Source organism: Camellia sinensis, chromosome 3 (genome assembly GCF_055761805.1).
Source record: "Camellia sinensis isolate YWXY chromosome 3, ASM5576180v1, whole genome shotgun sequence".
NCBI classification, from domain to species: domain Eukaryota; kingdom Viridiplantae; phylum Streptophyta; class Magnoliopsida; order Ericales; family Theaceae; genus Camellia; species Camellia sinensis.
The window spans coordinates 194858368-194872378 of record NC_138963.1 but is presented as its reverse complement, the minus strand read 5'-3'; the positions used below and the strand labels follow the sequence as shown (position 1 = coordinate 194872378).

The 14011-nt window shown below is 37.6% G+C and overlaps 1 protein-coding gene across 1 annotated transcript; it reads left to right on the top strand.

Annotated features, from left to right (window-relative positions):
* Positions 1–8831: 8831 nt before the first annotated feature.
* LOC114323410 (U-box domain-containing protein 6-like) lies at positions 8832–9554 on the top strand. Its single transcript, XM_028271010.2, has one exon. It carries the CDS (start codon positions 8832–8834, stop codon positions 9552–9554), a length of 723 nt encoding a protein of 240 aa, XP_028126811.2.
* Positions 9555–14011: the final 4457 nt, after the last annotated feature.

Below are 14011 nucleotides of genomic sequence, written 5' to 3'. Positions count from 1 at the left end.
GATTTTTTTCAATCCGCCTAATTTTGGACGGATAGCGGATTTGAGATTCTTTTGGCCGTAACTGAACCGTTAAACTATGAGCACCCCTAGTACTTTGTAAGATTTTGTATTTTCAATTTGTTTAGATATTCTATTTGTGTTTTCAATTGAAAAAGAATTTAAATATTCTGTTGTATTTTCAATTTGTTTTCAACTTGAAAATCCTTTTATCAAATAACAAGTGTTAATATTTGGTATTTTTGTGTGAAAAATATAAAGCTTAATTTTTTTCATCTTTTTAAAAAATCAAATTAAATAATTTTTTGAATATAAAAAAAGTAATGAAATAATTTTGATAATACATGGTTTTCTTATATGTATTTATTATTGGTATTTGACAATTTACCTGATAATCTTTTGGTTATGTTGAGTTGGATTGTTATCCAAAAAAAAATATTGATAAGTTGTTATATCATGTTCAAAATTTGTAAAAGTTTAAACTACTAAATTGATTCGCATCCATTCGCCAATCCGCTCAATCCGTATCTATCAATGCGAATTGATTTTTTTCAATCCGCTATTTTGATGGACGGATGGCGGATAAAGGTTTTCAGACCATGACCGAACCGCGAACACCCTAAACTGATTTGGACATCTCTTACTATTGAACTAAAAAAGTATATATATATATATATATATATCTAAACATGTGAAAAAAATATAATGTATCTAACAATGTTAAAGGTTCGTTGCCTTTGTGTGATTGTTGTGGCTCTCCCACTCATCTCCACGCCCTGATTTTTATTTTATTTTTTATTTTTTTGACGTCCCTTCCTCTATGTGCCATTTTGGCAACTTAACAAAAAGCCAGCGTTTTGAGCATTGCAACAAAAACGCCAGCCATGCAAAAACGCCAAGAAGCCCATTTGGGAAGACCAACAACGTAACACCCAAATTTACCAAACTATCCTTAGAATATTTTAATTAATTAATTTAAAAATTAAAATGTGAGGATATTTTGGTCATTTTGGAGTGATGTGACACTTTTAAAAAATATTAAATCAAAAATAAAAAAAGTCAACTTTTTACTAACTTCCCAAATCACTTCTAAAAAAGCTAAAAAATTTGGTAAAAAGCCACAAGCCAGCTTTTTACCAACTTTTCAAAACAGCCTATGTGTTTTTTTTCTTTGTTAAAAAAGGAAAAAAAGAAAAAAGAAAAATAGATATAAAAAGGAAATTGGATATAAACAAATTTTAAACCCAGGATTACTCTTAATATGGGCTATAATACTATGAAAGATTATCACTAGTTCTTAAAATTTAAGAAGGCCAACAAAGCATATTAGGCTCCGCAACAGTTTTAGGGGTATTAAGAAGAAAAAAAAAATTATAAAGTAAAGAATTAAAGTAAAACTCGGGTGAATATTGTAATTTGAGCCCGATCTATAACGATTTGTCACGTGTAACGTGGATTATACGCACAAAGTCTTGCCATTCAGATTGTGGGATATATCTTGCAAGTGAGACCATCGTTGTTTGTTTTAGTTGTGAATTGATCAACTGGGATGGAGGAGAAAATATTATATAGGTATGCTTTATATCTTATTTGGTATGTCTTTTTAATTTAATTGGTCATATAACCGTTACTTTTTATTTTTTTCTTATGTTTCACGTAAAGTAATCACTTAAGCCCCCGTTTGTTTTGGGAGATAAGATGAAAGAGATTAATAATGAGGGGGTTAATAGTGAGGGGATTGTTAGTGAGGGGATTAATAGTGAGGGGATTAATAATGAGGAATTGTTAAATTATTTTTATATAAAATAATAAAACAAATAAAAAAATATAAAAAATTAAACATTATATTTAAAAAAAAATTTCCAATATATAAAAAATAAAAAAATTTCTAATTCCCTCACTATTTTCTAATATCATCTCTATCTCATTCTTATCAATCTCCCTTCCAAGGGTATTAGCAATACCAAGGGACTAATAGTCCCAAGGCTTTCTCTGCAAACAAATAAGGGCTTTAGTAATACCTTGATATTACTAGTCTCAGTACCCTCCCTATAATCCAAAACAAACGGGGCTTATTCTGTTATGTACACACAGTCACGTGGTAAGGTGGACCTACCAAGTATTTTCTGGGGGCGGAAGCAGTTGGACAAGTACAAAAAAATGAGCCAATTAAAAAAAAAAGTTTTAATAGCAAAAAAGAGAAAGAAAGAAGGAAAAAAAAAGAAAAAGAAAAGGGTTATTCGTGAGCATACCAACATGGGCACCCGTAGATCCACTCATTCCACGTATGCATTAGAATAAAAACAAAAAGAAATAAAAAAAAAGATGAAACACATATTTTAAAATGAATTTGTGTAATTTATGTCCCACACTATTATGTGGAAGAAAAATTAACAAAAAAAACAAAAATTGATAGAAAACTTGTGAGTTATTTGTATGTGGTAGGAAGTTGAAAGAAAGTAAATGATTGAAAATGGAGAGATTATTGGTTGGTCGTTATGTGGTATTTTAATAATATTTTGATTGGTGAAACGTATAAGATTCACAAATTTATATTAAGTAATTAAAAAATATAATAAAATATAATAAATTATAATTGGTGTATTATATAATCACGTAATATTCTAAAATTATCCAGTAATTTTTCTTGAAAATGACATAAAAAAAAAGGTGCTGTTATGGTGTGCAACCCCTTAAGGTTGCACACCATATGCAACCAACACAAAAGGTATAAGTGGAAGGTGTAAACATAAAACAAGACAGTAAACAGAAAAACATAAGTGTAAGGCGTAAATTACACACTTAACAAAAGTCCAAAAAAAAATGACCTCTCCGCGACAAAGATAGCGAAACTGGTGCTCGTGAGTCGTCACTCTGTGGAAGGAGCGCAGCAAGATGCTCGTGTGGGTGGACTTTTGTCAAGATTTCCCACCCCCCTCCCTCTCTCTCTCTCTCTCTCTCTCTCTCTCTCATCTAATGTATTTTGTGGCACATCTTTCAACTCTAAATGATTTATTGAATAAATTATAAATATATTTTTTAATATTTATTTAAAATATAAATTATTTCATATAATTTTAAAAATTATATTTTATCTCTTGATATTTCGAATTTTATAATAATTACTTTTTTTATTAACAAATTATTAAATTAATTAATAATTTTTAATGGTACCATAAATTTATTTTACTTATTTAGAATTATCTAAATAAGTATACTTTTTGACTTTTTATGAAATATGAGTTGGATTTGGATTGGATTTGAAGTGATGTATTAGAGAGATGATGTGACTTAAATAGAATAGTGACTTTTTGACTTTTTTGAAACTTGCCAAACAATTTAGGTAACTTTATTATTATATATGAGAGTAATTAAGAATTTTATTTTTTCAGTTAGTTTTATTAAATAAAAAAATTTGACAAAAAAATATTTATAATTTTTTAAATCGCAAGAGATAATTCAAATTTTAATCAAATATAAAAGGATGTACTTATAATTTATCATAATTTATTTTTATTACTCTCACCTACCCATGATTAATTGGTCAACTAACTGTGAGCTTCAACATTATCACTTAACACGCTTTCCCCACCCCCTTATATGAAAACCTCATTCTAGCCTAGGCCCGCCACATCTTATTATTAATATATAATGATACTAGTCTATTATTCGTGCTATGCATGAAATAATTATAGATATTTATATTTATTTTAAATTTTTTTAAAATATTTATATTTATATTTATTTATTAATATATAAATTACATTTTTTAAGATTTTTTATAAAAATAATTTAACAATTTTATCATTAATCATAGCGTATGGAAGAAGTTAAAAAGGGTACTGCAGTAATCATACACGAATTGTATCTATAATTATTTGTATGTGAGGATTTTAAATGCTGATTGGGGAATTTTGACCAAATCAATAAATGTAGGCATGTGGAAAGATATGTAGATTGAAAAAAGTTAATAAATGCTGAGTTTTTTTTTTTAAATAAAAAATTTAGAAAATTCAGATTAGAATATTGAAACTTCCACAAGCCTTAGGGGTTAAAAATCCCATTCTACTTAATATATAGTATAGATTTTATAATGAAGTCCAAAAAAAATGATATATGATTAATTTTCTAGAGTGGTGTTAATAACTCCCACCTTTTTTTTAAGGACCCCCTCTCCTCCTCATTTTTTTAACTTTCACTTAAAAAATTTTAATATTGATAAAATTTCTAAAGATCTACCACATAATTTTTTTTTGCCGCATCCAAAATATTATACACCTAAGCTGCAACCCATAATCTCATACCAATTTTTCCCCAAGTATCTCATCAGCACAGAACCATAAACAAATAAGAGTGAAGAAAAGGAAAAGAAAATCTTAGAGATTGAAACCTAGATAATGAAACAAGACTTTTTCACAGAGTGACGACGGAAAGTTTCTGGGTGTATGTACCAAAAAATAGAAAAATAAAAATTCTATCTCCAAAAATCAATAACTCGTTGGACCCCAATTATGTTGGAGAGAAAGAGTAATTACTGGCTTTATTCCGTAAAAAATATCGAAGTGTTCGCCTGGTCGGCCTATGACACTCATGGGTTGGACCCCAATTATGCTTGTCATCGACTCAACGTCCAATTAGGAGTGCGGCTGGTTGTCCAGAAGAGTAGACGGTCATCCACGTAACACACCGATGCAGTGATCGAAGAGGTAGACAAACTTTTAGCTGTTGTAGTCATTCGAGAAGTGCAGTACCCAAAGTGGCTGTCCAACACCGTCGTGGTGAAGAAGAAGAATGGCAAATAGAGAGTCTGTGTTGATTTCACTAGCCTTAACAAAGCTTGCCCCAAGGATAGCTTCCTCCTTCCACGAATAGATCAACTTGTTGATGCAACGGCTGGACATGAGCACATGAGCTTTCTAGACGCCTACAGTGGCTACCACCAGATCCCCATGTTCAGTCCTGGCCAGGAGAAAATGGCTTTCATCAGCCCTAGAGACACTTACTGCTACAAAGTGATGCCCTTCGGCTTGAAGAACGCTAGTGCGACCTACCAACGAATGGTCACCAAAATGTTCAAGGACTAGCTCGGTAAAACCATGGAAGCATACATTGATGACATGGTCGTCAAAAGCAAGTTGGCCAAGCACCATCTAAGGGACCTTGAGCAAGTGTTTAGAATTCTGAAGACTTACAAGCTTTGATTGAACGCCTCAAAATGTGCCTTTGGAGTAGGATCAGGGAAGTTCTTGGGGTATATGGTGACTAGGCGGGGCATTGAAGCCAACTCCGACCAAATCAAAGCCCTCCAAGACCTCAAGCGCCTACAAAGGCTAAGGAACTCCAGAAACTTGCTGGCATAGCTGTAGCACTTAACCGTTTCATTAGTCAGTCCTCTGATCGGATGAAGCCCTTCTTCCAACTTCTAAGGAAGAAAACCAGTTTTGAATGGGGAAGCCAGTGCTCCGAAGCACTAGAAGATTTGAAGAAGTAGTTGTCTTCTCCTCCCCTTCTATCTACACCTGTCGCCAATGAAGAGCTTTTCCTTTACTTAGCTGTTTCTGATCATGCTGTTAGTGCAGTGCTAGTCAGAGATGATGGAAATGAGCAAAAACTAGTGTATTATGTTAGCAAGACACTTTTAGATACCGAAACTAGATACTTGCCATTGGAGAAATTGGCATATGCACTATTAATTGCCTCTAGGAAGCTTGTTCACTACTTTCAAGGACATACCATCAACGTCCTCACTGAATTCCCCCTCAAGTCGGTGTTTAGTCGAGCAGATTTCTCAGGTCGAACAACAAAGTGGGCGGTGGAGCTTGGAGAGTTTGATATCAAGTTCCAACCTCGAACAGCAATCGAAGCTCAAGTCCTGGCAGACTTTGTTGCAGAATTCACCTCGGGACCAGCTGTCCCCTCCGAAGGGAGCTTGCCTTTGGTCACTATGACTGCCCAGCATAAAGGGCAATCCCCAGCCGAAGCATGAAAACTTTTTGTTGGAGATGTATGGAAGCTGTTTGTGGACGGTTCTTCTAACCAAAAAGGCTCAAGGGCAGGAGTTGTCCTTATTTTTCCTGAAGGATTCATATGGGAGCAAGCCATTCGATTGGGCTGGAAAGCTTTTAACAATGAAGTAGAGTATGAAGCTCTATTAGCCGGCCTGCGAAGTGCAGAACACTTCAATGCGGAGGAGCTACTCGTCTTTAGTGATTCCCAATTAGTGGTCAACCAATTCTCTGGAGTTTACGAGGCTCGCGATGAGCGGATGGCCACTTATGCAGAACAGGCCAAAAATTTGATCAAAAAGTTCCAAGCCATCAGAGTCAAGAAGATTGGCCGAGAGGGAAATGGTCATGCTGACGCTTTAGCTTGCCTGGGTTCCTCGGTTGACTCCAGAGACGACCACAAAATATGGGTGGAATATGTACCCCAACCAAGTATTCGACTAGTCGAAATGGTCCTCTGCACTGACTTGGGCCCCAGTTGGATGGACCCACTCTTGGCCTTCTTGAAGAATGGCACCCTTCCTGAGGACAAAAAGAAATGCACAAGACAAGGCATAGAGCTGCTCGGTTTTGGGTCTCCTCATCTGGCAAGCTTTACAAGAAGTCCTACATGGGCCCTTATTTACTCTGTGTTCATCCAAGTCTGGTGGAAGATGTGCTTTATGAGATCCATGATGGAATCTGTGAGAGTCACACTGGTGGTCGGTCTTTGGCACACCAAGCCCTAACACACAGGTATTGGTGGCCGCGCATGCAAAAGGAGGCCCAACAGTATGTCCGTAAGTGCGACAAGTGTCAAAAGTTTGCTCCTCTCATTCACCAGCCAGCCAAAGCTCTAACCTCCCTCACCAGTCCTTGGCCATTCACTCAGTGGGGCATAGACATTGTTGGACCATTAGCTAGGAGAACTGGGAATAAAAGGTTCTTCATCGCTGCAACTGACTACTTCACCAAGTGGGTGAAGGTGGAGGCCTTGTGCAAGATCAAAGAAGCAGACACTAAGAGGTTTGTTTGGCGCAATGTTGTGACTCGATTTGGCATTCCCAGAGTCCTTCTCTCTGACAACGGTATGCAATTTGATGGGAAGATCTTCAAGAGATTTTGTGCTGACTTGAAGATAGAGTTCCGAAACTCCACTTCGGCCTACCCACAAGGCAATGGCCAAGCTGAAGCGTCTAATAAGACGATCATTGACGAGATAAAAAAACGTCTTGAAAAATCCAAGGGTAAATGGGTGGAAGAGATACTGAATGTTCTCTGGGCTTACCGAACTACTTCTTGTCGGTCAACCGGTGAGACACCTTACTCTCTTACCTATGGGATGGAAGCAGTCATCCCTTTGGAGGTTGGCCTTCCTACCATCCGTTCTGAGATCTTTGAGCCAGCAGACAATGATGAAGCCATCGCCCAAGCTCTGGACATGGCCGAAGAACGTAGAGAAGCTGTCCTCATTCGATTGGCGGCTTACCAACAGCAACTCACTAAGAGCTTCAACAAGAATGTGCGTCCAAGGCAATTCCTACCAGGTGACTTGGTACTCAGGAAGATAATGGATCACAAGAAAGTTCCTGGAGAAGGGACACTCGGTGCTAACTGGGAGGGGTCCTACAAGGTTACTTCAGCACTTGGCAATGGCGCATACTATCTGGCTGACTTATCAGGGAAGGTAATCCCTAGACTATGGAACGTCGCCAACCTAAAGAAGTACTTCCAGTGATGTGATTCTTAAGATGAAGTACTTACAGTAATGTATTTCTCAGAACATGCGTTGATGTAATCAAAAGTTACAAGTATCAATGAATGGAAATTTATTTTACAATTTGTCCTTATTTACTTGTGTTGTACATTTATGCTCGATGGAGCAAATTGGCCACGGGTCTTAACTCAAGCCAATCCCGGATGCTCAACCCTTTGGTTGGAGTGGGGTGCCAAGTGGTATAACTTGGTGGAATTTCTGCCAAGTATCGTTACTTAAAGCACGGTCCATATTCACAATTCGCACTCGAAGAAGGGCAGAATTACACTCTACGAGGGGTTATATCATGCCAAAACTTGACCAAGTCAGGTGGTGGCCGAACAGCATGATAAAAAACTTTCACAATTTTTTCTCTACTAAGGCACGAAGCATGGTTTGACCGAACAGACAACCTTCTGAGCCACATAGCTCATGCTCGGCTGGGGGTATCAAAAACTCACTCAATTTTTTCTAAGGCACGAAGCCTGATCAGACCGAACAGATGGCCTGCTAGGCCACAGAGCCTCTGCTTGGCCGAGGGCAAACATTACATACAAGAAAAAATTGAAGATAAGCAGTTCAACACTTGTGAAAATGTAAGAATGAGTGCATTGAAGTGAAACTTCAATTATAAAAAGAGTTCGGCCTTACAAAAGAAGAGGTCCAGCCGATCGAACTCCATGACAAATAAAAAAGTACAAGTTGCAAGTTCAACACTTGGCAAATTTAGAAGGTACTTCTTTATAAAAGGGAGCTCGGTTTGTATCATAGCCTATCCAACCGATCATTAAAGCAAAAGTTGAAGATACTTCATTAACTTACAAGTTTCATTACAAAAGAACTACTAAAGCAGAAGTAAAAACAAAAACTCGAGGCAACCTAACAACTTACTCCTCGCGTCGTTCCTCCTCGTAGTGTCCATCCTCGCGGTGTTCATCCTCTGTAAGATTGATACTCTACCTAACTAAGGAAGAGCTCGGCAGGAAAGAAGAAATGCCAGAAGGATCAACATCCGTAGCTCCATCCATTAGCAGCCCCAAACTAATCAGATATGGACGCGTGGTAGCTCGACAGTCAAGTAAGTACATCCGTCAATGTCGAGCTTGAAGTCCAATGGCAAGACGAAGATGGAGAGAGCCAATTCACTTATTCTGCACTGTTCTGAGTCTAATAAACTCTACTTGGCAATCACAGGGTATAAGATTTTGTTGAGATGTGAGAAAATACGAAACACATTAGAGTCATGTTTAAGCCTAATTCAAAATATGGTTCATCTAGTTATGGTTGCTCAGATATCAAGAATTGTTGACGATCTTAAGGCTGCCACTTTTACATTGGAATCCTCTGAAGACGAGGCTAGAATCATTTTACTCACATTGATCCATCAAGATAGAGCTGCATCAGATTCCGCTAATATATCAGAACTCAAGGCTCTTAAACTGGCAGCTTTAAGATTACATATTACCTCCCAAATGACTATCTTAATAGAGAAAAGGTCCCTTAGAAAGCTGTTATCTAAGATCCACGATATTGATCCAAATAGGGAGAAAATACTAAAATACCTCTTGTATCTTCTGAACAAGTATGGAAAATCAATTCGGGGATACCGAACGGCGAGCATTGTATCTCAGCACGACAACTCCCTTAGTCAGTCCATTAAGCCAGTACCAAATGTGGAAAATTCAGGAGGGCGTTCTCAAGTTGATGTGTTTGATACACCCGAACCTCCTGAAGAATTCAATTGCCCTCTCTCTGCAAGACTGATGTATGATCTTGTTATAATAGCTAACGGGCAAACATTTGAAAGGGTGTGGTAGTTCTGTAAACGATTTGCGCCTTCAAATCAACAACGTATCACTTTACTCTACGGATACATTTGATTCATTGGATGCCAGTACTGAAGATGATGGTGGCCAGCCGAGCGCGACACTGAAAAGATATAACCAAGCACAAATTGGAGATCACCGAGCAGCGTGAAAGCTAGTGCGAACGAAGCTATGGAGTAACGGCAACCAACCGAACTCATTCATCGATGGCGACGAACCAAGCTAGTGACCGAGCAGTGAATTTAATGTGATGCTCCTCTAAGGCTGAGCAATGGCAAACCCATGATTGAGCAACAGTCCAACCAAACAACAAAGGCCACGGAAGAAATATGCTGCTGGATATGAAAAGAGATGACCACCAAACGAGAATGAGCCGAGCAGAAATTGAGGCAGTGTCGTGCGTAAATTAAAAAGACAGAGCTGGGTAAGTCGTGCGTAAAATAAACAGGAATTGTTCGGCCCATCATGTGTCAGAATAGGCTTGACGGAGCAGCAATCCAACCGAACAAAAAAGATGACCAAGGAAGAAAAGTGCTTCTGAATATAAAGAAAGTTGATAACCGAGCAGAGGAGATGAAAAATGAGCCGAACAATTGATTTGCCAATTATGTTCAAACAAGATGGAGCATGACCGACCAAGCACTGAGCATCACTTTTTCATTTCTTAAATGGAACCGAGCAAACAAAATTTATTGTTGCCAATCCTGGTTGGAAAATGCATTAGAGCATGTTAGACAATTAGTGCAAAAAAGTGATCAATACGTGGCCTACCAAACATTTCCATAAGCAAACTTATAAAATTTGACTTGGAGTACCAAGTTTGTAGGGCCCACATCTATTTCACCAAGTGCAAAACAATACCAAGCACCCAACAAGTAGCATTGGCATAATATTACCATGCATGGCAATCAAGGTGTGGCCCACAAGGCATTACCCATTAACATTATCAAAACAAGATAAAAGTTGGCTATGATAAGGCATGCTTGGACTGCTGTGAAGCAGATTGTATTGCTCGGTCCAATTGTTCAACTTTAGAAATATATATATATATACCCACCCAAAAAAAAATTTGTGTATATATATATTTTTAAAAATAATTTTTTTTTTGTGTGTATATATATTGTTTCAAGTCAAGCAACGACGCTTAGCCGACTGAAAGAGCACCAAGCTAGAAAATTACGAGGCTAATGAAGATACACATTTAGTTTGGGGGCATAACCGAGCTACGAAATATTGGGCAGACGCAAACGTTGGGCCGAACAATAATTTTGAATCCAGCTCACGAAGCTCAAATTAAGTTGTGATCAACCAAACTTCGAAGTTTGTGACAGAATTGGCTTTCGCTTCGCCAAAAGTAAGCGCAAGCCAGGGGCCAAATGAAGTGGGTAAAAATTAATTAAGTCTTGGTGCTAGGCCCAATGCGATGCTCACTCCGAGATTGAGCTAGGTTGGACCTCCGCCCTATGGCCAACACTTGCTCCGAAGCAAGACAATCATAGGAGCTCGGCCCAATGTACGAATGTTACTCCAAAGTGGGCCGAGCAACATGGTAGACCTCCTGGATGGGCAGCCAACCACTCCGAAGTAGGTTGAGTAACATGTTGAACCTCTTGGATGGACAGACAACCACTCCGAAGTGGGTTGAGGAACATGTTAGACCTCCTGGTTGGACAACCAGTCTAGAGTAGGCCAACTCAAAGAAGGCCAATTCATTGAAGATCTTTCTTGGGCCCACAAGAGACAAACAACTCTGCTCCTCTCCCTCTGTATGAACAGAACGTGGAGACATGGAGGTGCAGAGGGATAAGGTGCATATATGACAGACCTACATCTGAATGACAGGCGGAGTGGTCGTCCTCTTCCAATGAGAGATGTCCGCTAATGAGACAAACAAAACAGACCTGCACCCAAGTGTTAGGCGGAGTGGTCGTCCTCCTCCAATGGGAGACGACCACGAATAAGACACATTGGACAGACGGCGGAGAGAGAAGGACTTGAACGGCAAACAACCTTTTTCTATAAAAGGTGAACACTATTCACTCTCAAGGGATTCGAAAATCCACACACTCAACACATATACACTTTTAGTATTCTTTTTTCTCTTTTCTTCCTCTCCTTGAGTCCCTGATTTTACCATCGGAGGGGTTTCCGACCAAACCCCGGTCGGGCAGCCTCACTGTTTGTTATTCTGTGCAGATCTTCAATTCCGAAAGAACGCTGTTTATCCACGAAGTTCAACCCTTCTTCATAGTGCGTAAATCGCCCCCGCACATATATATACTAACATTTGATCCGTGCTATGCATGGGATAAAGCAATAAATTATTCATAAAAAATAATAATTATGACACTCATTTTTTATTATTTCGTCTCTCATTAATAAGTTTTATTTGTAAATCTAAACGTATACAACTATAAAAAAAATGGCATCAATGAATAAAGAGTATGATCTAAAAAATGAACAAAGGGCAATGCTACAAATATTACTGAATATATTACTAAAAGCACATATGTCCTAGCATTATTGGGTGTGTAAGTATTATTTTTTTTTAACAACCAATTATATTAATCTCTTGTACTTTTCATGAGAGTGTTAGTATTTATAGAATTGTTCATGAATAAATAGTTTAATACTTAGGCTTCTTTCTATTGCCTCTTCAGCCTTGGTTGTCCCATTGTCCTTCCCTGAAGTTTCAGATAACTTGAACAATCCTTGATTTGGATGAACTTTCTTTTTTTCAGTAAAGTTCTTCAATTGAAGTCCCAAAATTTTATTCAATTCACAAAAATTACCACTTTTTTGTTGATATGGGCTTAAACCTGTATTTGGAATTAAAACCATCAACAATCATGAAAACACACTAAAACATGCATAATCAACCTATAACATATGCAATCAATAATAATAAACAATTAAGAAAAAACTAAAAAAATTATTGGAGACTTAGCTAAAACAAATCACAAAATACATAAATAATTTCTCTCGTATTTGTGATTGCTTTGAAATCTCCTTCATCTGCTCTTATATAGTAGGGTTTTCAAATTCTGTAATGGCCTGCATCACAAATGATGAGGAGGTTGTGGAAAATAAATAAAACAAAATAAAAATATAGAAAAACAATAATGTTTGGTAGCTTAATTTTCATGGCTCGAATGTATCAAAACGATTACACAAATTCAAACTACTAAGCATTTTTGATAGAAAAAATAGAAAGTTTGAGATGATAGAATTACGGAAGAAGATTTCTCAAATGAAGTGAAACAAATAGGAAGAGATAGAACATTATAATGTGGAAATGTTATCACATAAGCTTTAAAAAAAATATTTCAAAGTGAAAATTTTACCAGATAAACTTAAAAAAATAATTTAAAAATTGACAATCTTGTGAGAGGATGAACATGGGAGAGTAGAAGTGTGGGAGTGAGAATGTCTACCCTCTTCAAGAGTGATCAGGCAAGGGATATTGATTCTCATTTGTTTAGCTATTTCTCTACCCTCTCGAATACGGATATTAATTCTCATTTGTTTAGCTATTTCTCTACCCTCTTCAAGAGTGATCAGGTAAGGGATTTGGCTCCTTCTCTTTCAGTAGTGGGGCATCTAGTCACTGAAGATATGAACCGGCGGTTAACCAAACTAGTCACTGACTCGGAAATCAAAGCTATTGCCTTCCAACTTGTTTCCTTAAAGACCCCAGGGCCTGATGGCTACTTGGGAGTTTTCTATCACAAATACTGGGATGTGGTGGGTGTAGATGTCTGTGAGGTAATCAAAACCTTTTTTACCACTGGTCACCTCCTCAAGGAGTGGAATCACACCAATTTAGTGCTAATTCCAAAGGTCCAAAATCCTGAGACACTTTCACAGTTTCGGCCAATCAGTTTGTGCAACTTCAAGCTCAAAATTGTGTCTAAAATTCTTGCCAACAGACTCAAACCAGTGCTTCAGAATATCATTTCGCCTCAACAGTCGGCCTTTGTTCCCGGTAGATTGATTGAAGACATTATTATTGTGGCCCATGAAGCTTTTCATCACTTGAAGCTGAAGAAAATTGATTTTAACAAGGCCTATGATCATGTTCAATGGGACTTTTTGCGAGCTATAATGGAGAAGATGGGTTTTGCTACTGTTTGGATTCAATGGGTTATGGAGTTAGTGTCCACGATCTCTTTCTCAGTGTTTGTTAATGGTCTCAAACGAGTGGTTGTAGTTCCTTCACGGGGTTTACGGCAAGGTGACCCTCTATCTCTCTACCTCAGCGTTCTCATTGCCGAGGGTCTGTTACTATCCCTATCCAGTGGGCTTCGTGAGAAGTTGCTTTCGGGAATCACAATGCAAAGAGGTTGCCCCACTATTACTCATTTATTTTTTGCTGATGATGCCCTTCTTTTCGCTAAGGCAAATAGGAGGGACTGTCAGGCTCTTAAGGCAATTTTGGATGTGTATAG